General features: G+C 38.4%; 1 protein-coding gene and 1 long non-coding RNA gene across 5 annotated transcripts; one reads left to right on the top strand and one right to left on the bottom strand.

The window, feature by feature from the left end:
* The first annotated feature begins 400 nt into the window (after positions 1 to 400).
* Positions 401 to 21,278, top strand: Amph (amphiphysin). Of its 4 annotated transcripts, none has more exons than XM_017172164.3 (10): positions 401 to 797; positions 16,058 to 16,193; positions 16,264 to 16,454; positions 16,514 to 16,618; positions 16,685 to 16,855; positions 17,002 to 17,083; positions 17,161 to 17,283; positions 18,383 to 18,823; positions 19,887 to 20,029; positions 20,737 to 21,278. In XM_017172164.3, exons 1-10 carry the CDS (start codon positions 729 to 731, stop codon positions 20,815 to 20,817), a joined length of 1,542 nt encoding a protein of 513 aa, XP_017027653.1. In that variant the 5' UTR covers positions 401 to 728; the 3' UTR covers positions 20,818 to 21,278. The 4 variants fall into 4 exon arrangements, with proteins under 4 accessions (XP_017027653.1, XP_017027650.1, XP_017027652.1 ...); XM_017172161.3 differs by having other exon boundaries at positions 18,323 to 19,087; XM_017172163.3 differs by having other exon boundaries at positions 402 to 797; positions 18,323 to 18,823.
* LOC138928110 (uncharacterized) lies at positions 1,571 to 3,074 on the bottom strand. The gene is made up of 3 exons (XR_011444579.1): positions 2,169 to 3,074; positions 1,817 to 2,036; positions 1,571 to 1,760 (listed from the first exon to the last, which is right to left on the bottom strand). It is a non-coding gene; the product is annotated as an uncharacterized lncRNA (long non-coding RNA).
* Positions 21,279 to 21,606: the final 328 nt, after the last annotated feature.

The raw sequence follows: 21,606 nt of genomic DNA, 5'->3' as shown, positions 1-21,606 counted from the left end.
TGATTATGCCCAGATTCCGGTCACACTTTCTATATTTCTTTATAAACCAAGCACGGTCTCTTTTAGTTTTGCCAGAGATGAGCCTCGAAAAAGCTAAATTCTGAGACAAAAAAGCTATAAGCTAACAAAAATTGACTAAAACAAAAAGCTACATACTTCTAAATGCCAAACAACATATAACAATATTATTTTTTCAGTGTTTTAAGGCGTACATATTTTATACTTATAATAAAAACAAACACACACAAAATTGTTGTTTAAAAATTAGCTCTTTTTCGTAGCCTTTTCCAATTGGAATTCGGCTTTTTTGGCGATTTTTTAGGGGGAGAGCCAAATTTTCATCTGGCAACACTGTCGCTGATGATGGCATCACTGTTTGCTTGATTTTTTTAATTTTTCATTTGTTTTGAAAAAGCCGAGCAAACCCGACGCGCCGAGAAATCGCGTAAAAATAGGCAGGCGCAGACTAGCAAGAATCGCGGGGCGCAATACTGAATACTGTTAACAAGTGTGTGGGAGCCGATTGTTGATTTCGCATCGATATTGATAGTAGCCGCTGCCGAGGCGAATAATAAACACAACACTTGTTGTTTACATTTGTGCATTTAAGTTTCCCGCAAAAGTTAACGCATAAAAAGTGGTTACTTGTGGTTTCCAGTTGTGCCAATACGAAAGTTTGCTAAATTACAGCCATCACAATAATACTTACAAAGTTTTCAACTCACTGAATGTCCGAAAATAAAGGCATAATGCTGGCCAAATCTGTGCAAAAACACGCTGGACGTGCCAAGGAGAAAGTAAGTTTGCAGCTCCAAAGGTCCCCCAATCCAACGAAATTACTGAATCCAGAGTGCAGCATGCAACGCCCACGCAAGAATGTAGAAGGTCATAAAACCCACCACCACTCAATCAGCAGCACCCACCCTCATCGCCCATTTTCCACTGCCTGCGTGTAATCTCCATTTGAGTAACGGCTTTCCAGCTGAGCTGAGCGGTGTCCCTGTCCCAGTTTCTCCAGCTGGGTCACAGCCAGCACTCCAAGCACTTGCACATCTTCGCCAGGCTTCCAGTTCTTAGATCTGCAGTAATTTCCATTCAATTTCCAAAACACCTGTCACAAGAATACCTAAAAAGTTCTAGTCACTGAAATAGTTTTTAGAGAATTTGTGGCATTTATTTTTAGTGCGTTTCATATATGTATGCTACGCATTAAATTATAACAGAAGCTGAAAATTACAATAAAATTAATTAAATTCAATAATTAAGGCATTTATTTATTCAAAATTAACTGTTTTAGTTTTGAAATCTGATTTATGCTCAGAACAAAATTATGTTAAAAGTATTCACTTATAATTTACAAATATATTTAAAGATATATCTTAAATAGAGGGATTAATCTTAAATTTGTTCTCAATTTTGAGTTGAAGAAATTAATTGTGAATTTATTGCAAATTGTGGTATAATTTTATATATAAATCTAAATTTGTTTTCCCCTTCATTAACATCTTTAGATTTAATTTAAAGCCGTCAAAATATGAAAAAGTGATTTTGTTAAGTCCAAAATGCATGTTTCCGAATTACTCTGGACTAATTAGAATTGTATTTCCCCTAGTTTATCATTTTTGAATACAATAAAAATAAGGAAAGGCACAAATTGTAGTTGTAAATCAAACGAGGAGCAACGCCTCGAAAGCGAGCATTCGAGTTCAGTTAATTACATGAAATTAAGCCGTAACTTTTTACGCAGCTGCCATAAATAACTATGAGAAATGGGTTTCATAAATAGAAGTTTCAGTTGAGAAATATATGTACTTACATCCACCCCCCACAAAGATCGAAAATAAATCAGTGTAAAGAAGGAGAAGTCGGTGGGGAGAATGTCTTTCTGTCTTGACACCTGTCGTATGTAGCTGGAAGGCCACTCTCCGATGTGATTTTCATCTTTCCATTCATGAGATGCGCTCGGGTTGGATGGATTTTGAATGTTTCATCTTTCCGCCGATGCGTACAAGTGAAAGTTGACTGTGGCTGGTTGACTGTTGGTAATATTATTATTGTTTTTCCTGCGTTCGATGCGGCGAAATGTCAATAAAGCAGCGACCCAAACAACGTGTAAAAGCGCGGCTGGCTGACCCAAAACGGGTTTAGATGCCGATGCCTTCACTTACCTCCACTGCCTGGCACTGGCGCATTCCAAGATCTCTCTCCCTCTCTCCATCTCTGACACCAACTCCAACTCCAGAGTGGTTCGGCGGCTAAAAATGCTGTAATCTCAGCCAGAGCCACACAGAAATGCTGCTCTATTGATTTCTATGCCCTGAGTTTGTGTCTATATATGTGAGTTGGTTGGCATTTGGTGCTGATTTCTAAAGTTCGTTGGTATTTTGAGGTCTTCTTTCGGGATGTGCTCGTGTGGTCATTAAACTTGGAACCGAAAATTCCACGACAAAATGCCACTCGGAATAGGTTCCCTGGGAGCAGCTTGTTTTATTTTATTGAAGAGAATTACCATAGTTAAAAATAATACATGGTCAAAATCAAAATTTGTAAATAAGAAAATAAACAAAAAGTTATGTTAACTGAAGAGGATCCTTCCTTTTTTTTCTCATGGCTATTTTGGTTCAAATTCTGATCTATTTTAATATTGTTTTCTAAGTACTTAAAGTTTATAAATATTTTTGAATTGAAATCGGGAACTATTTCACATTTTAGATTCTATTTCAAACCCTTATTCCCTATTCTTGGGTTGTTGAGACCCTGTTGACTGCATCTCTCACTCTCTGAACTAGTTTATTTCATAATTCTCGCCAACAAATTGAAATTTATTTTTAACAAATTTCGTTCTTTGGGCGGAATTCACATGGGCCTGTATTATTTCGCATGGCGGCGCGTGTGCTCAATTTTCGAAATTTTCGGTGTCTGTGTGATTTTTCCCGAGATGCGAGAGAAAACTTGTCAGAGTCAGAGGCGGCTGCCTAGATACATTTTTATTTGAGGTGCGTTGTTGAGTTTTCCCCAGCTAAGTCAGCCGCGTGAAAATGTCGCCAGTCCGCCGATGCTGCTGCTGCTGCTGCTGCTTTTCCTGCCTGCCAGTCAATCTTTAAATAGATGCGCTCTTCTCTGGGACTTTTGTGTTTTATAACTCTACGAATACTTGGGCTTTTAGTTGTTCTAAGTTTTTATTTTGTTGTTGTTTTTATATATATATATTTTTTGTATTTTATTTGGCGAGGAAAAAGCACACACAAGCAAATTTCGCCCGCGCCGCTTTTCTTTGCTTTTCTCGCTCCCTGGCTTTTTTCGGCTATTTTTATGCGGCACCACACAACAGCTGCCAAACTGTGCTTTCCCCTCCCGGATCCATACCGCCTTGGGTGCCCCCAAAGATATTGACTCGGTGCAACAGCACCGATTGACATTTTATTGGCAGTATTTTCGATCCAAACTTGCCTGTTGCATATTGAACTTCTTGCTTGTTGCATGCCGACGAAATGTCAACTGTTTTCTATCGGAGATGCTTTATTTATAAAGCGAATCGCTGAGAGATTATTCTAATTCAAATTCAATGCGAATTTCGTTGTTAATTGCAATTACTTGAACTCTCAGCTGATAAATATAGAAAATAGATTAACATTTATATATGAGAACAAAATAGCTTACATTTTGTGGTAATATTGCACACAAAACTCTGAATAAGGCTAGATTTAGACACTAAAGAAGAATCTGTCAGAGGCTGGACAGGGAAATTCGCAGACTCGCTAGTCTGCTCTTAGATATTTTCTAAGCTACTTTTAAGATAAAGTCCACCGTAATTTTAGCTCACAAAAAAAATGTTGGATATAAACTTTATCAAAAAATATTTCACCAAACTCCAGTTAATTCCTTGACCATACAAATTCCAAATTTCTCAAATTATTTGTCAGTTTTCCAGAAATCCAAACTTTCGTACCATGCATTTTTAAGCTGATCCCATCAATACCTTATCAATTTTCTCGTGTAAACAAGTTCTATGGAAATCCAAACTGAAATTCGAAGCAAAAATATCAAAACTTGACAAAAATACGTGGAAACATTTAGCGGCTGACTTCATAAGGGCCATGTTTATGTACTTAAACTCCTGACACTGCCGTTTCGAGGAGTTTTATTATTATCATATTTCAGATACTCCATATCAAGTGGTGCTGTCTGCGGTTACGCCCCCTTTATGCAAAAGGGGGGCGTTTTGAAAAGTGCTGATCACAGATAGCTCTTATTCAAGCTCTCTTTTCAGATACAGATATAATAAGGCGACAAATGTGATTGTGAAAAAGTTATACACTCTGCTGCGATGGCGGCTTATTAAAAAAAAAGAGTGGTCAATTATTGAAATTGCCAACAATCGGTGCTCATAAGTGTGAAGGAAGTGGAGGAGATATATACGTATATGTATCTTTTGTGTCGCGTTGATTGCATAACAATTGGAATTACTTCACAGCAGCGGCTGCCTCTCCTCTAATTACTGCACAATTGTGCAACAAAAATCAGCCAAGAAAGCACAATTGGGGGTGAAGTTCAAGAGTTGGTCACATAAATTCTTTCCTCTACAGTCTAGCGAGGGGATGGCCACCCCCAAAAAGTTCTATTTAAATCTTTCAGGTTGCTGTTTAACCCAGAAAGCAAACACAAACACATATACAATGAAAAGAAACGAAAACAAACTTTTTGGAAAAATATGTGGCGGCGCAAGCAAGGTCAATTACTGACGGATACACTCGAGTCCAAGCGAACGCATGCCCGGCATCGGCCACGGGTCGTATAAGCGATTTCTTATTGGCTCTCCACTCACTCAGCACACACTTTCGTCGATTTGTTAATCAGAAATCGAACAGGGAATTCATATACTCAATGGGCTTCTCAATGGGCTCACCTTGGCCACTCGACCAAGCAGCCAAGTTCATCGAGTTCTTACTTACAACTCAACAACCTTATTATTAATTGTGTGAAGAATTCTCTATACTATAGTATACTATTTCGTGTGGGAGGATTTTGTTAGAGTTTCTGCTTCGTTTAGCCATTGCATTGTTTATTTAAGTGTGGAATTGTTTATCGCAAATATTCTCTGAAAGATAAGTTACTACTTGAGTATGATAATAGCCTAAGATAATGTTCAACCACTTACAAATTTTAGTTACCCTACGGAAATATATGGGATTTAGTGTCTAGTACATAGTTTAAAAATAAATTTAAAAGATACGGTTGAAGAAAACTAAGAAACCAAGACACCACTTTGATAAACTAGATAAATATGTAACTAAGAAAGATTCCTTCTTCAAATATTATCATTTGTTATCTTTGCTTTATAAGTTGAAAATTTATAATATTTTTTATAAAGTATATTAGTAATTTTGTTAGAAAACTTCTAGGAATGATATAGGATAATCTATCAGTTGATCAGTTGAATTTTCTCCTGTAAATCAGTTGGTTTTAAAAGGTATTTCTATATAAATATGTAACTATACAGAACTGATCAACATTATTCTTATGCTCTATTGTTCTAATATTTATCTCATATTGAAAAGGCGTTGGTCTAAATATTTTGAACAGAATTTTAATAGTAGTTTCCTTAGCATTTTCATTAACTTTGTATTTACAAATCCTGTATATTTTTTATACTACTTACTTTTAAAGTCTTTACCTTAAACCTTAGAATTCATATTACATTTCGTATTCATACAATCTAAGCTGATGCTTTTCTCCTGTTATTTCTGTATTATTCATAACGATACTTAAGTGACAAACACTTGGAAGCTCGTGCTTTTATTTTCATTATCTTTATTATTATTATTATGACCCCCAACCTCAGTTGTTGGCTGCTCCAAATTCTGGAGACACAAGTTGCTGGCCAAGTTGGCTGTCGGATCTACTTATGCACATAATGTATGAGCTTCATGTCGCTTCTGCTGCTGCTGGGGGAGACTGTGTCAGAGGGAAAAAGGTATCGAATTTAAGGCTGAGGGGCACCTGCCTGCCTGGCTTAGAACAAAGGCTGTGCGGATCCAGACCCAGATCGGAAATCAGATCCCAACGCAGAGATACCGAGCTTGGAGCACGCGATGTGCTAATGCTGCTGCTGTTGTTCTACTTTGAACTGCAATAAAAAAAAAAGCGGAGGGAAGCACAGCAGATGAAGGCATGGGAACCCACTTCTCATGCCGCGAAAGTGTTGGCAGTTAGTTAACTTGTTATAATAATTATTTTTGTACCCCCAAAACCGGTTTGGAGACTTTAACTGCGTTTCAGCAGCTTGCGCAATCGGCGAAAAATATATTTTTATTTTTTATAAATTTAAATATTAATGGAAATGCAAATGCAGCTACTTACGGTTTTCTTTTTTTTTTTGGGGGAAGACAAAACTTTCTTTTTATCGTGGGTAGTATTCATAGTGGGTTACGTAAATGTATTGGAAGCTTTGCAGCTTAATTGTTTCGTTCTCATTTAGGTTTTTCATGCTTTTTTGTATTTTTGTTGAATTTTTTTGTACATTTTTTTTTTAGCTTGTTACGCTCAAATGAACACGGCTTTGTTGTGTCTGTGTGTGTGGGTATTAGCATCGGAATTAGCATAGTTCAAAATTTGCATCGGGCTTCGAACCCCATACTCTCTTCATTTTCCTCACCCTGCACTGGAAAAAAGTGTTAACTATATTAGCTTTGCTTATGTTAAAAAAGGAATAGTTCTTAAATTTCGAAAACAAAATTAATAGATTTTTGATTTGTTGTTATTGAACATAAATATAGTTTTTGATATGTTTAAGTTTTAGATGTATATATTGTTGTTACTTTTTGCAGCTAAAATTCCCAAGTAAAAATTCAGCGATAAGATCTATTGACTTAATCGCTTACTTCATTCTTTTGAGACTTTTTATGGCAACTCCTGCGAATTTTGTAAGGGAAACTTATCAAATAGATCTCCCAGAACTAGATAACCATTTTTTTTTTAGTGTAGCACCTGCAGCAGTTCATCTTTCTGGCTGCAGGGGGCGCATTCGTGCCGGTTGTTTGGCAACCTTCGCATTTGATTCTCCTCTGCAGCCGCAGTTATTTCTAGCCTTTTTTTTGTGCTATTGCCCAATCAGGGACAATTGTTGGATTGCGCCCCAGCACCAGCAGCAGCAGCAGCACCACAGCCTTACAGCAAAATGCACTCGCCGATGATTTCCCGCCACTCTGGCCGAGGTTATGAACAATTTTCCAGTGCTCTAGAAGCGTTTTTGTGCAATTTTCAGAGGCTGCGGTGAGGGAAGCAGTTAATTTCAATGAGATTTGCACGGCACACAGGGAGGGTAGGTAGGTTCAGCCCATCTCCGTTTGACTTTTTCAATGTCAGTTGCATAATTCAGCAGGCAACGTGTGTGTGCCCTGCCTTCTGCGGTTTCACTCGTGTTTATCATTTTAATTGTATAATTTTTTTGAGGTCTTGATTCTTGGAAATTGTCCGAAATGCTGAGCAATTGAGAATTTGCACTAAAGGCTGCAACGCGAAAACTGCAATGCAAATAAACGAATTGTGGAAATTTGGAACAAAAAACAGCATTTAAGTTTGTGTGAGAATAATAACCAGATCTATATATAAAATATATATAAAATGTTTATTGACTGTGTGAGGGGTTTCCATGCATTATTTTTTTGTTTGAAGAAATCTCCCTCAGCGCATTTTCCTTTAAGCTTTAAGCGGTCTTCGATCAAGTGGAAAATTCACTTTTGCAGCGTTTTGTAAATATTTTCGTAATGCAATGTATTTTTGCTGGCAGCCAGCACAGCTGCGTGGATTTGTAATTAAAAGCAGTTCACTGACTTTTGCACAATTTTGCAATTGCGAAACGTGTGTAAAGATAGAGATAAAGAGCGAGAGAGAGAGCCGGAATGTGAGATTGCCTGGGAGCAAAAAGAAAAAAATTAAAATTAAAAGCTAAAGCAAACAAAATATTGTCAATCGGCAGTGATGCGTAAGCTTTAACCTATTTTTTGCTCTCTCTTTGCTTAACTTTTCTTTGGTCTTTTTTGATTTCTTAAATCTACTAATATATCTCTAACTGCGAAATATAAGACTGCTCAACATGACGTATGCGCGATATTTTTGATTGTGCCTCAAAAATAAATGAAAAACTCATACTCTTATCGTTCAGATTTGCCTATTATGGCAAAAGAAACAAACAATTCACTCCCCGTCCACGCTGATAAGGTAGAGCCACATTCTTGGTTTATGGTTTCTGTAATGGAATTCCACTCCCCCCTCAAAAATTCCACCTTTTCCTATATGTGTATACTTTTTCTCTTATCATTTGAATCGTTTTTTTTTTCTGTTTTGCTTCAAGTTTATTCACACCAAGACAATATATTGGGTAGTGAGTGCGGGTTAACCGTGACCATGTTATGCAACGACCATATATGTATTACTTATCATATCAGATCGATGTGAAGGGCACTGCCGCTATATCAATTTGATAGCTAAATGAGTTTGGGAACATAGGGCATTTAAATAGATTTTATTTAACAATTTAAAAGCATTTTAAAGGCACTACAACTGGATCACTTTTATTAGGTTAAAGTGTGGGAAACCGGAAGATTTCAAGTTAATTCTTAAAAATATATTTAAAATTAATTAAAAGGTTTTAAATATGACGTACGAAACTTGTTGGTCAACATGACCTGGTAACCTGTAAATTATCGCTTAATTTTACAATTCTGTTGTTTTTTTAGCACTTATAAATGTACCTTTCTTAAATTGTTTAAATATAATTTTTTAAATTTGAAAAGAGCAAGAAATAGAGCTTTTCAAGTCATATAAAGCCACATTTAATTGTTATTGAAACCACAATTTAAAAGTACTTTTAAATGCAAATATTGAAAGCTTACTTGAGCTATCATCATACTTAAAAATATATTTAAATCGGTAGACCATTTCCATTGATCTTGACCCACTTACCACGGCCGAGTGATTCTGGTGCGATTTGTTAACGATCTGTTTAGTGATTTCCAGCCGAATATCCAACTCCGTCACGTGCCATAAACTACACTTTGTAGTTCGTTTATCTATGCAAATCACGTGGAGTTTTTGTCGTCTTGAATGATCACTAATGGCAAGCAGTGAGCACTTTTAGTGAGTTCACTTGGCGCTTTAATGCTAAAAAACGAGCGAGATGCAGAGATACAAAGATACAAAGAGACACAAAGGCACCGATGGCTGGAGATACCACATACCAACTATGTACATGCGGTTGCGATACTTCCAGCGATTAGTGCTAAGTATTCGCTCATGATTTGACCGCATTCACAAATATTTGTGAGTTACGAGAACATTTCAGATGTATGTTTTGTGTGCTTTTGGTTTTCTCAATAGCTTGTGATCGATTAGCATGGCCATAGCACTTGTGTAACCCAAAAAAACGTTCTACCAAGGCTAGCAAATGAGGCAACTAATCAAGATTCTGCTTTTTATTCATAAAAATTGAAGTATAAAGTGTGACTAATAAAGAAGTTTTCGCGAATAAAACACTTTCTAGATGCATGCCATGCATATATATATATATTGTTTTTCTCTCCAGACGTGATTGTGATCGGCTGAAAAGTTCTCGGCATTACATAAGCAGATACACAGATACTTAGATACTCAGATACTCAGCTACTCAGCTACTCGGATACTTTTTATTAAGGCGGCTTTCGTACACACAGCCAAGCGGCAGACACTTAAAAATAATTCGCAAAAAACCTGTCGTCGTGCAATAATCTCGCTACGACAGTAAATGTGCCGCTTTTGTCTAGCTTGCAAAACGTATCCGAGTATCTGCGAGATACACAGCTGAAGCTTAAATAACTGTCGCCGCATGCGTGTGCTCAGCGGAAGCTTTTTATTTATTTATTAATCGTGTATAGGCCAAAGCCGATACTATTAATGATATCAAAATAAAAATTTAGAAAAACCAGTCCCCCCATCCCGGGCAAACCCCCCGGAATATCCGGTTGAATCTCGGACTCGATCTAAGCGAGACTCTGTGCTCTGCATTTCAGTGTGTTTACCAAACCCATTCGTATTCCACCTGCAATTAGCCTGCCATGTTTTCTATTTTCTATTTTGTTTTCTATTTATTTCGAAAATAACAACAAGAGCAAATGTTTGGCTTGGCTTCAGTGAAAACGTTTTCCACTCGAAATGCAGTGCCAAATGAAAGTGCTGGGGATAATAGAAAAAAACTGTGAGCTATTTTAATGAATGCAATTAGCATAAAGGCTTCATTAACAATTCAGTTTGCAATAAATATCTGTTGCCAAAAGATATTCAAATAAACTCTCAAAACGATTTACGGAATATATGCGCAGCCATATTTATGGGCTATATTTATTCAGTTAGATGAATGATGATTGTGTTTTGTGCACTGGGAAAATAAGGTAACTAAACCCAATTTATCTTTGTATATTATGTCTGGGAATATAATGATTATTTTATTTTTCTGGAATATAATACGTTTCCTTGAATAAAAATAATGAAACAGAGAGTATTTGTCAGAAGTCAAGTGCGTTAAGATCTTCGAAAGATCTTCAGTTAACTTTGCTACCGAATTCCGACTTGGGAATTTTAAAGTGCACTCTTTTCGTATATATTTTCCCCTATTTATCTTTTGATCTTCAACTTTTTCCATCTGCAATGCCCTTTATATTTCCCTCCATATATCTTTTGATCTTCAACTCTTCACCGTTCATATTTCATAACTTTTTTTTCGTAGTGCACCCATTCCCAGTCCCCAAAACTCGTTTGGCAAAAGATTTCTCTACTAATTAGCGAGCTACTCCCCAAGTTAGTTGACTAGAATCCAGCAGCGAAATTTCCGCGGCCAGAGCGTTTTCTTCAGCCCGACGGGCAAATGGTTAATGCTAATTGATAAATCACATGACAAGACAAGCAGCTCCGACCGACTGCAAACATCTCAAAACCCAACCCATTCGATGCGATGCGATGCATGTGGGATAAATATTAGTTTTCTATGACGGCGCCTCGGCTTCCTTGGCTGTTTGTGATCACCCTCTCCCTTCTTTCTCCGGAGTCCGAACTTTCTACGGTCTGGAAACGAGTTTCACTTTCCACTTGCCTGAGCCGAGAAAGCTTCCGAAGAGCGGGAAGAAATGCAAAGGAAAGAAAGAAAGGCAAGCTCTGGTCTTGGAGATTATGCAAAATGATTGGAATGGAATTAATATCGTTTATCGGTGTTGTGTGTTGCGCAATCCAATTGAAATGGAATTTGATTTACACATGTAAAGCTTTCCATTTCCATTTCGATCTCGACTTCGTTTCAGTTTTTGAGGCTAAATGGCCATTCGCAGTCATTATTAATCGTTATTACCATAACCATATGTCGGATCTCACTTGTCACATGACACTTGGCGGGGGAGGGACCACAAGTATCGGCGTCTACGGGACCTACAAGGTGCAAAACCGGTTACTGGAGCTGCTGTCATCATCGATATAAGTGAGCACTAAGCACCGCTAACCAAACGGGGCAACAAGTGGGAAAATACCAACAGAAAATCATATGAAAAAGTGGTTAAGAAAAACGTACTTTTCTGGTAATGGGTTAGGTCTTTGACATACAGATATAACCATATATCTATGTACATATATATGCTTTATGGTAGTTGCTAGCTACAGATACATGTCATTAAACCAGACGGCGGCCTCAACACCGGCACAAGGCAAGAGGTCCGTCGAGGAGGTAGGTGTCTCTTCTCCCGGCCCCGATCTCTGGTCGGTCGCTGGTCTCATCGTGTCATGGCACATTTCCACATTTCTCTCGCTTTTCGCCGGCGGGCGCATTATTCATGCCAATTTCTACAAGTTTTTCTCTCTTTTCTTTTATTTTCCTTATTTTTTTTCTGCCCAGTTTTTTGCAATTGTTCTGCGTCTGTTATTTGTTCTCAGTATAAGTAGACAATGTGGATATATACATGGCTACTACTCGTGGATACTTGTATCTTTTACTTGTTTCAGACAATGGGTTACATTAACAAGGGAATATGGAATATAGTGGCATTATAGTGGCATTTTAAGGGTTGAGTTGTAGAACTATCCATCAAGATAAGCTGCTGGGAGAAAGAACCAAGTCAAAATAATTAAATCCCATCTCAAAAACTATATTTAGCTGTAGTTATTAAGTTAAAACAATTAAGTTTAAGCTGCTTAGAAATTTGAAACTTAAAATAAAGGCTCAAAGTAACATAAATCATTCTATATATTAAATATGTTTATTTATAAAAGCTTTCAATGCTTTTTAGCATTAATTTCTTACACGGAGTCCGATAAAAAGAATTCAAGCGAAAAAATCATGATAAACAAGTATTTTTAAAACAGTATTTCATTTTATCAACGAAATATTAAATTAAAAAAAAAACCCTGCTAGAAGTAAAGTAGTGTGTGTCAAATTCGATAACCAGACTTGTTGCACGCTCTTTTGTGCTTGTGTGTGTTTCTCTTGCAACTGCCACCGTCTGTGCATTCCTGGCAAACTGGGCCAACGTCTGCTTATGGCCAAAGCGAGTGAACATGCCCCACTTGGCCCGATGTGCTCTCAGCTCTTGTTTGCTTCATTTCATTATGTTTGATTGCATTTTACATGTGTATGTGCAGTCGATTCGTTGATACTCCTCCGATCCCCCGGCAGCTGTGCGATGTTGTCATCCAGCCATCCATATAGCCATCCTACGGCCCACATCCTACGCCCGAATCTGCACATAAAACCAAAACAAGACATTTTCCACTGTGGTCGAGGTCGTTGCTGTTAGCTGTTAGCTGTTTCTCTTCTATTTTTATTATTTCTACTGCCAGACGGGGCCGAACTGGTTAACCAAAAGTTAACCAAAAGTAAAGCCCACGTTTAAGTGCAGGCTGGCAAGAAATGCACTCGAAGAAATATCAACCTTAAGTGGGTATCAATTGGTTAAATATATCAAGTATTTCCTTGTTGAATATTATTTATTCTGGTTGCCAGAAAAATATGGATTTTCTTTAAGAAATATAAACTTTAGAAAAAATAATATAAATATGAGTAACGCCTTAAGATTCTTTCTTTTTGTTTGTTCTTTGTTTTCTGTTTGATTTGTGAAATACAAAACTGTGAAATATAAAACATAAACCATCTTAAAGTCTAGTTTTGGACTTAATTTCCTAGATAATCGCTCAACATTTAAAACCATCTATAATATTTGCTGTGTGGGCTGACCCTTTCATAGCCAATTTCCTAGCCACATTAATAGACCGATCCACCTTTTCATGGCTTAAAATTTATTGGCGTCGTTTTGAAGTTTTTGTGACCCAATTTTGGGCAATTTTGTGGTCGAGGGAGATCCCCCTCGCCGAAAACGCACATGTTGCATATGCGTGGTTGGATTTTTCAGTTACCAAATGTATGTGAATCCGGCATATAGATAGACAAATATATATATAGACATGTCTAGGCGGATAGAGTATGATTTTTGGCAACAGATTGCGAGAGCAGCAGAGGCATACAGAGAGCCAGAGAGATCGAATAAGAAGGCGGGTGGTTGGAGGAGCGACGTCAGTTTTTAAATAAGTGACAAAATATGCAGAGGCAGACGTTCTGTATATATAAAGACCACACCGCTGCTCTCTCCCTCTATATGTACACGCACCTCAAAATATACGAGATGAAAATGGCCAAAATGAAAGATATAAAATAGAATTCGATGACGCAAACTGTGACAGACATTACACATGGGCCCCAAAGAAACCTCAAAGCGAAACGGAAGTGACCAGCCACAACTGTCCTTGTTTGCTACCACCAACCCCCCTGAAAATTATTTCGATAAGAAATTCAGCCTTGGCAACAAAAGAATCTCTCACAGTATCAGTATCTTTGTCTGGCAAACTCCTGAGTTGATAATATATATTATTTTAATACGACTATCTATCCGCGGATGGTATTCACTGACTCACTGCCTGAGGTTCCCGATTTACACAGATCGAACCAACTAGGGAAGTGCGGTAAACAAAGACCTTAACCAGCAAGAGCCCAGACCACCGTTCGGTTTCAATTACGAAAATGGTCATTAAAATGTCTTAAGGCGGCAACAGGTTTCTTGGCTAAGCCATAATAGCGACAGCTACCCATAAAAGGTTCATTCGACGGAGCTGCACTGGCTGAAAATAGGTGGAGATACTCTTCACTTGGCCAAAAGCCAAGAAAGAACTTTGACTGGGGTCATAAAAGCGGCTTGTAAATATTGTAAAACTCTTTAATTCATCTGATTTCGAAGCACTTTTTCAGCCTTAATATTATAACATCAAGGAACTGGCCAATAAAATAGCTGTTGGTATTTCAAAGAGCTTCCAGATAAGATATGCTCACGGAAGGGCATTCCACGTTCTTGTTCTTCATTCAGTCGGTTTTTGTTCTCCAACATTTTGACTTGGCTAATTCCGAATGCGTGCCACATGTCGCGGCTCATTTGACAATCACTCATAACGGGCTTAACGGAGTTGTCGAAAAAAAAAATAGTAAAAACAAAAAGCAACCTGCTTGGTCTTTAGAGGAAGTGGAAATCGAAACTTCCGACCGAATGAGTCGCCTTTAAAGCTACACAACAAGAAATATGATTGCAAAATTGTGACCCTTTTAATAAATTATGAAATGGGAAATACATAGGAAAATCTATCATTTATTAGAAGCTTTTAAACATGTTTTATGGTTATTAGTATTGTCATATTTTCTATATTTTCTTTTATTTAAAATTTTTATAAGAAGCTGTAAAATTATTTCATGTTCTTATTTTCAATATTTTCTGTTATTTACTTAAATACGATATTTGCAATTTCGATATATTCAAGCTTACGATATGATTGATATTATGCGCGATATTTAATCGACATCATATCGTTTTTTACCGTAGATTTAATTACCAAATTTGTATTTATTCTTTCACATGTTCATGGATATCATAAAATATCACTGAAATGACCTCCCTAATATTAGTTTTTTTTTCCACGTGCACCTATTTAAATGAACAATGACTGCAGCAGGTATTTGTATCTAATTATCTATCTCCCGAGCGTTGTGCGCAAAATTCAATTAGCCAACCTTGTTATCTCCTTCGGCCTTTGCGTTTTTTTTGTTTTTGTTTTTGGCCAGTTTAGATAGGACTGGTGGAATGGCCTCAAATATTTGGCCAGCATTTTGTTGGATCTCGGCAAATAGAGTATATTTTCCGCTTATCTATTTGGCGGGCTATCTCCGCTGGTTGCGTATACGCACAGATGGCCGAGACGAGAGCAAGTCACTCTGACTCTTGAGACGTGGGCGGCGCTGTAATGATGAAAACTGTTACAAGGCTGCGTTGTCAACGTGCCTTCGGTGATTTTTTTCCACCTCCGAGCACACTTCCTGCCCCTCGTCTTTGTCCGCTTATTGGGGTTCTTTAATTGGTCGTTGAGAGGCCATTAACTGTGGCCCGGATAAGTGCCACAAATTGACCAGAGGCAAAGGCATAATAAAGAAGAAATATACCATCGTTGTTAACCCAAATTCAAGCAGACTGTGTGCGAGAGTGTGAATGGGCTTTTGCCGAAGATAAGATCGGCAAGTGCCAACAGATTTAGAGGCCTTTTCCACATTTTCCGACACCAAATGAATCACAAGAAAATGCTGTCAAAGTAGTTTTTTTTTCTGCCATTTGTTAATTCGCAAAGTTGAATGCTTGAATGAGTGAAGTCAAGTCGAGTTTAATGGTGCTGCCTGCCCACATTCCGCAACAATTGGAATTTCGCATTGCTGCTATTGACCGACCTTGATCCTACGCAAGTCAAGAGAATTACGAAAATTTGACAAAAATACAAGTTTTTAATTCTCTTTAAAAATACATTCAGCTGTTTTTATAATTAGTTGATTCTTAGGTTTTTACCATATTAAAGCCTCATCCTTTTCCTTGGCTTTAAACAAGTGGTTTCCCAGCCTATATTAAGCCCTAAAACCATTCCTTTTTATAAACTATATTAACCTTTTTTTTAATTTTTACAGATTCTACAAAACTTGGGCAAAGTTGATCGCACTGCAGATGAAATCTTGGACGATCACTTGAATAACTTTAACCGGCAGCAGGCCAGTGCCAACAGATTACAAAAGGAGTTCAATAACTACATAAGATGTGTTCGTGGTAAGTCATCAAGTTGATGCTTCCAAAGCCCTATTCAAACTAATGATAAACCGTATCTAATCCAAAACAGCTGCACAAACCGCCTCCAAGACGCTGATGGATGCCGTTTGCGAGATCTACGAGCCACAGTGGAGCGGCTACGATGCCCTGCAGGCACAGACTGGCGCCTCGGAGAGTCTGTGGGCGGACTTTGCGCACAAACTGGGTGACCAAGTGCTCATTCCCCTCAACACATACACCGGACAGTTTCCCGAAATGAAGGTAGCTGCTTGGCTAATTACCAATCTCAATAGAAAGTTAAAAATTATGTTTTTCTGCAGAAAAAAGTGGAGAAGCGCAATCGCAAGCTGATTGATTACGATGGCCAGCGTCACTCCTTCCAGAATCTGCAGGCCAATGCCAATAAGCGCAAGGATGATGTCAAGGTGGGTTCTGGTATTAAATATATGTTATTTATTTATATAATATGAGGGAATGTTATGTTTTAACAGCTAACCAAAGGACGCGAACAGCTGGAGGAGGCCCGACGCACCTACGAGATCTTGAATACGGAACTGCATGATGAGCTGCCCGCCCTATACGACTCGAGGATACTGTTTTTGGTCACAAACTTGCAAACCCTTTTCGCCACAGAACAGGTGTTCCACAACGAAACGGCCAAGGTGGGTTTAAAGCTTTAATTAGGTAGAGAAATTCAAGATAACAGCCGACTTTAAAAATATATAAAACTTCAAGTTATAGGTTCCCTTTTCTAATTCTTATTTGCATAAATAAAATAACTTTTTTATGATTGTTTAACCAAAAACAGATCTACTCGGAACTGGAGGCTATCGTCGATAAATTGGCCACAGAATCGCAGCGCGGTTCCAATACGCTACGCAAACAAACAAGTAAGTTTGTCCATCCTACAGATCTTGTAGCTTTAAATTATATATAAATAAACTCCACACTCTCTCGCCAAAAACAGGCAATCCCATCAAGACATCGAGTCCAGTGGAGTCGCCGGTCAGCAAGCTAAACAACGCCAACATCAACAGCAACTATCAGAATCAGATTACCACCAACGGTGGCTCCAGTCTGGCAAACAGCCGTAAGTTCGCCCGAAAAGGGGTTTTCCATACCAAGCCAAGCACCATTCTCAGTTTGTCTCTCTTGGGAACTCCCTCTGAGAACTATATAAGTATCCTCTGTTTATTTATCAATTCTTTTGTTTCTTTGCTTTTCCTTGATTTCCTACGTTTCTACGTTTTTTATATCGTTTTTTTCCTAACGAACCAAACAAAAAATAATCAATATAAATTGCTCAAAACACTGTACAAACAATCAACGTACCCAAAATATCCCATTAAAATCCAAAAATCCATTAAAGTTTAAAATATATTTCTGAACTGATGATGTATTATACAAAAACAAAAAAACAGAGCTCAATATTATACACAACATATAGATTATCTGTATAAACATATATTATATATTATATATAATCTGCATATACTCTGCTGATGAAAATGTTTTTGGCAATTTATAGGAAATTTTTTGCTTTTCTTTTCAAACTAATTATGTTAACTATTCGTTTTTGAGTTTAAACTAAAACTAAAATATACTTTTTGGCATTGCAAGAACATTCCATTTGTAGACAAAACTAGTTTGTAAATAAGGTCTGGCGATCTGGGTTAGCTTTAAACTTAAGTAACTATAAATACACGTATGGGATCGGGATCCCCCTTTTATGTGCCTTTGCTCCCTGCTAAAAAAGACGAGATTGGAAGCCCTGCAAATGAGGTTAACCCAGGTGGCCATCGACTGACAATGCGGACAATGGTCAAATGGAATGTTGCATGTTCTTTTGCTGCTTCTCCAAGAGTTCTGATTGAGTTTCCTACCCCCTTAAAACCCTTTTGTCCTTTGCATGTCCTGAGTTTTATTTGATTTGTTTTCTCTCTTTTTTTATTTAATCTTTTGTTTTGGAATGATGCTCTCTAACCACAATGTAAACAAACGAATGATATAACAAAAACAACAAAAAACTGCATACATCACAACGTATAAAATATAAAAAAAATGAAAAAAATACACACGCGAAACAAAACGAAATGAAATGACACGAAAAAAAACCTGCAAACAATTAGCAACCTCCACCAGCTCGTCGCTGCAAGAGCCGAGATTTGATTCAGTTTCTTCAACACCAGAACCGACACCGGATTCCCCGCCAGCTTCCAGCAGGAGTCCCGCGGAGAACGGTGTGGCAGCGACCGCAGCCAAGCCAGCGGAACGTCCCGACCTGAGCGGCCTGAACGCGAGTGCCACGCAGGCGACCACAACCACACAGACCTCGCCCACGGCCGAGGAGAAGGAGAAGGTCAGTGAGACAGCGGCGGCAAAGCAGCTAGGAGCTGGCGATGCCACTGAAGGAGCCGAAGCCACACCTGTAGCAGCAGCAGCAGCAGCAGCAGCTGCGCCCCAGGTTAACGGGAACAACAATGAACCGCCGACGTCCACTAGCAATTCCAAGGAGGGCGGCAAGCAGCCCAAGGAACTGCCCAGCACCAACAGCAGCAATGCCGAGGCAGCTGCCGAAGCGGCGGCCAACAATGGCAACTCCATCGAAGAGCACAAGCAGAAGAAATTAGGTAATGACACCGACACCGACACAGACACGGCCACAGTCACCACCGCAGACACCATCAAGCACCTAGTTACATCAGCAGATACAGAAATCAAATCAAAATCCAAATCCAAATCAGATTCAGATTCAGACACAGTCACTACCAAGAACAGCAGCAGCACAGGCACAAGTCAGAACAGTAGACCCATACCTAGTAGGCACAGCGTAACTAATCCCAATAAGAATCCGTTTGAGGAAGACGACGAACGCATCTACGAGGTGCCAGCTGGTGAGTAAACCTCGAAACGAGTCGTCCACTGGGTCGTCGCTTCCCACTCTCTGCCTCTTCTACTGTACATCTCTGTAGTATCTCTCTTTCTCACTTTGTTTCCTTGGAACAAGTCTAATATCTGTGCACTAAGCTTGACACTAGTTTCCTGTGATTGTGAGGACTACTCTCTCTGTGTATTGTGTATTGTAAAGCGATGTGGCGTGTGTGGCATGCTGCTCGAGGCATTCATCCCACCAGAGAAGAGCAAACAGGAGCAATCTCATTTCCCGGGCTCTGCATCTATGTATCTCTCTTTTCATTCAGTACTTGTGTATCTCTAGTTTGGAGTAAGACACACACTTCATCTGGTCTTAATCCGGGACAAGGGCAGCCCTTCCTTGGTGGCAGGTGTCCTTCTAAATCTAAATCTAAATCCAACACGTAGGTTATATCGTACAAATATCTAAAAAATAATTAAACACACATCAAACCAAATCATTGCCTGCACGTTCGCTGCTTCAGTTCAGTTTATCTTTGGTTTATTTCCCAAAAAAAAAAACATTAAAAACTCATTCTATTAAAAACTAACCATGCGACAAAAAAAGGCCTGAGAACGAGCTCGACGCACACTAACCTATTTCTGGCCAGGATTGCGTTGACGTTGTGTTCCTTTGCGTGCGTTTGTTTGTCTACTAAACTCGGTTTTGCAACTTTCGATGTATACTGTGTGTGTGACTTACGAGTCCCTTAAGTTTGGTTAACCTTCAAGCAGATTCTAAGATATGGTTGTTCTCTTGTGTCTTTATCTCGGAAACAGATGCCAACACCGCTGACTTGCCAGCCGGCGTCCTGTACCGTGTGAAGGCCACCTATGGCTATGTCAAGGAAGATGTGGATGAGCTGAGCTTTGAAATTGGAGACACAATTCGGGTGATCGAGTACGATGACCCCGAGGATCAGGTAAAGTCAATTGCGTAAGGCTGCTTTGGGTATTTTAGAGGTGCTTTTGCGAGTGATATTGTTATGTACTATTTGAGTTTTTCATGAAATAAGATACTTTGTTGATCTTTTAGGTTTTAACCTGGGGAAAAATACACTAAAGGTTGAGCAAAGCAGCACCCTATAATATTTATTTAATCCCACCAGCATTGAGTCTGCTAAACCATTTTTTTTTCTTACAACATATTACATCTTTTGTAACTGGCTGTTAAAGTTCCCGTTAGTTAAAGAACAGATAAACTTATTATAAAATGTAATCCGGTTTCCCAAACGTTGAGAATAATATTTCTGAACGAAAAAGATAAACAGTTGACAACAGAATTTTACTGTAATTGTGTACTGTTTTAGCAGGAACTTTATCGGTCCGATAAATTTAAACAGTGAGGTTTGAAAAGTCCGTAAGTCGTTAGTTTTACAAGTATTTATTTCAAGTTTTCAAACCCTCACAACAATCTTATAATTTTTTATAAAAAATTAACCCTTTTGGAAAAGTAAATCAAGTACTATAGCAAACCTTTCAAAAGCATCATCATCAAGTCTTCGGAAACATCCGAAGTTCAAAGATTCCTCTTAAGCTTTGCACGCGCTAGTTTCCCCCTCCGCGCCGAATTCAGACACCCGGCACTTCCTGTCTTTATTGAGTGCAGTTCTTCATTACCCACTTGCAGGAGGAGGGCTGGCTGATGGGTCAGAAGGAGGGCACCACCGAGAAGGGCCTGTTCCCCGCCAACTTCACGCGTCCCATTTGAGCTGGAGGAGGAGAGGCTTACGGAGAAGCCACCGAGCTAGCAACGAACCAGGAACGGCGCCAGCAGCAAAAGCAAAAGCAACAGTAACTTCAGTTAAACTATAAACCCACACTTTTGAAACGGAGATCCGATCCCCCCCATCATAAACGTTCGGCCTAAATTATCTTTGTGAGCGCTGCCTCTACTTTTGTTCAATATTAATAAATTCTTGTTTTGTGAAATGTCTCCCTTGGATTAACGATCTTTCCAGCGATTGTAAGAGCAGTGCTTCCAACCATAAATTATAAATTAGAAATTAAAATTAAATTATTGTTAACGAGAACAAAAACCAACACGAGAACGCAGTTGAGAGTAGAGGGAATATTTTTGAAGATGTTTCAAACATTATTTTTTAGTTCTAAGTTTCAACAACAACAACAACAAGAAAATCTAAAGCATTAAACTACGTATACATATACATATATTATTTGTTAATCCTATTATTGTGCTCATAATTAATTAATGCGAACAAAACGTATCTAATTTGTAATTTGTTGAAGGCAAATCACAGAAAAATGTAACGCATATCACTCGAAAGCCAGAGTAATTGTTAAACCCAATCAAAAGTCGGATGAGGAGTACCTTTTGTATGTGTATTTTGCGAATATGTAGTACGAGTTTTTTATAGTCAATTGAGTGTATTTTTGGGGCGATGCAAAAAAAAAAAAAAAAAGGCCAGCTAAAATTTACTTTTGGGCGTTCGGCGTTACCAGTTGTCTGTCCCTGAGTTTTTTTATGATTTGGAAATTA

Source organism: Drosophila kikkawai, chromosome 2R (genome assembly GCF_030179895.1).
Source record: "Drosophila kikkawai strain 14028-0561.14 chromosome 2R, DkikHiC1v2, whole genome shotgun sequence".
Classification (NCBI taxonomy): domain Eukaryota; kingdom Metazoa; phylum Arthropoda; class Insecta; order Diptera; family Drosophilidae; genus Drosophila; species Drosophila kikkawai.
This window is presented reverse-complemented; position numbering and strand designations above follow the sequence as displayed.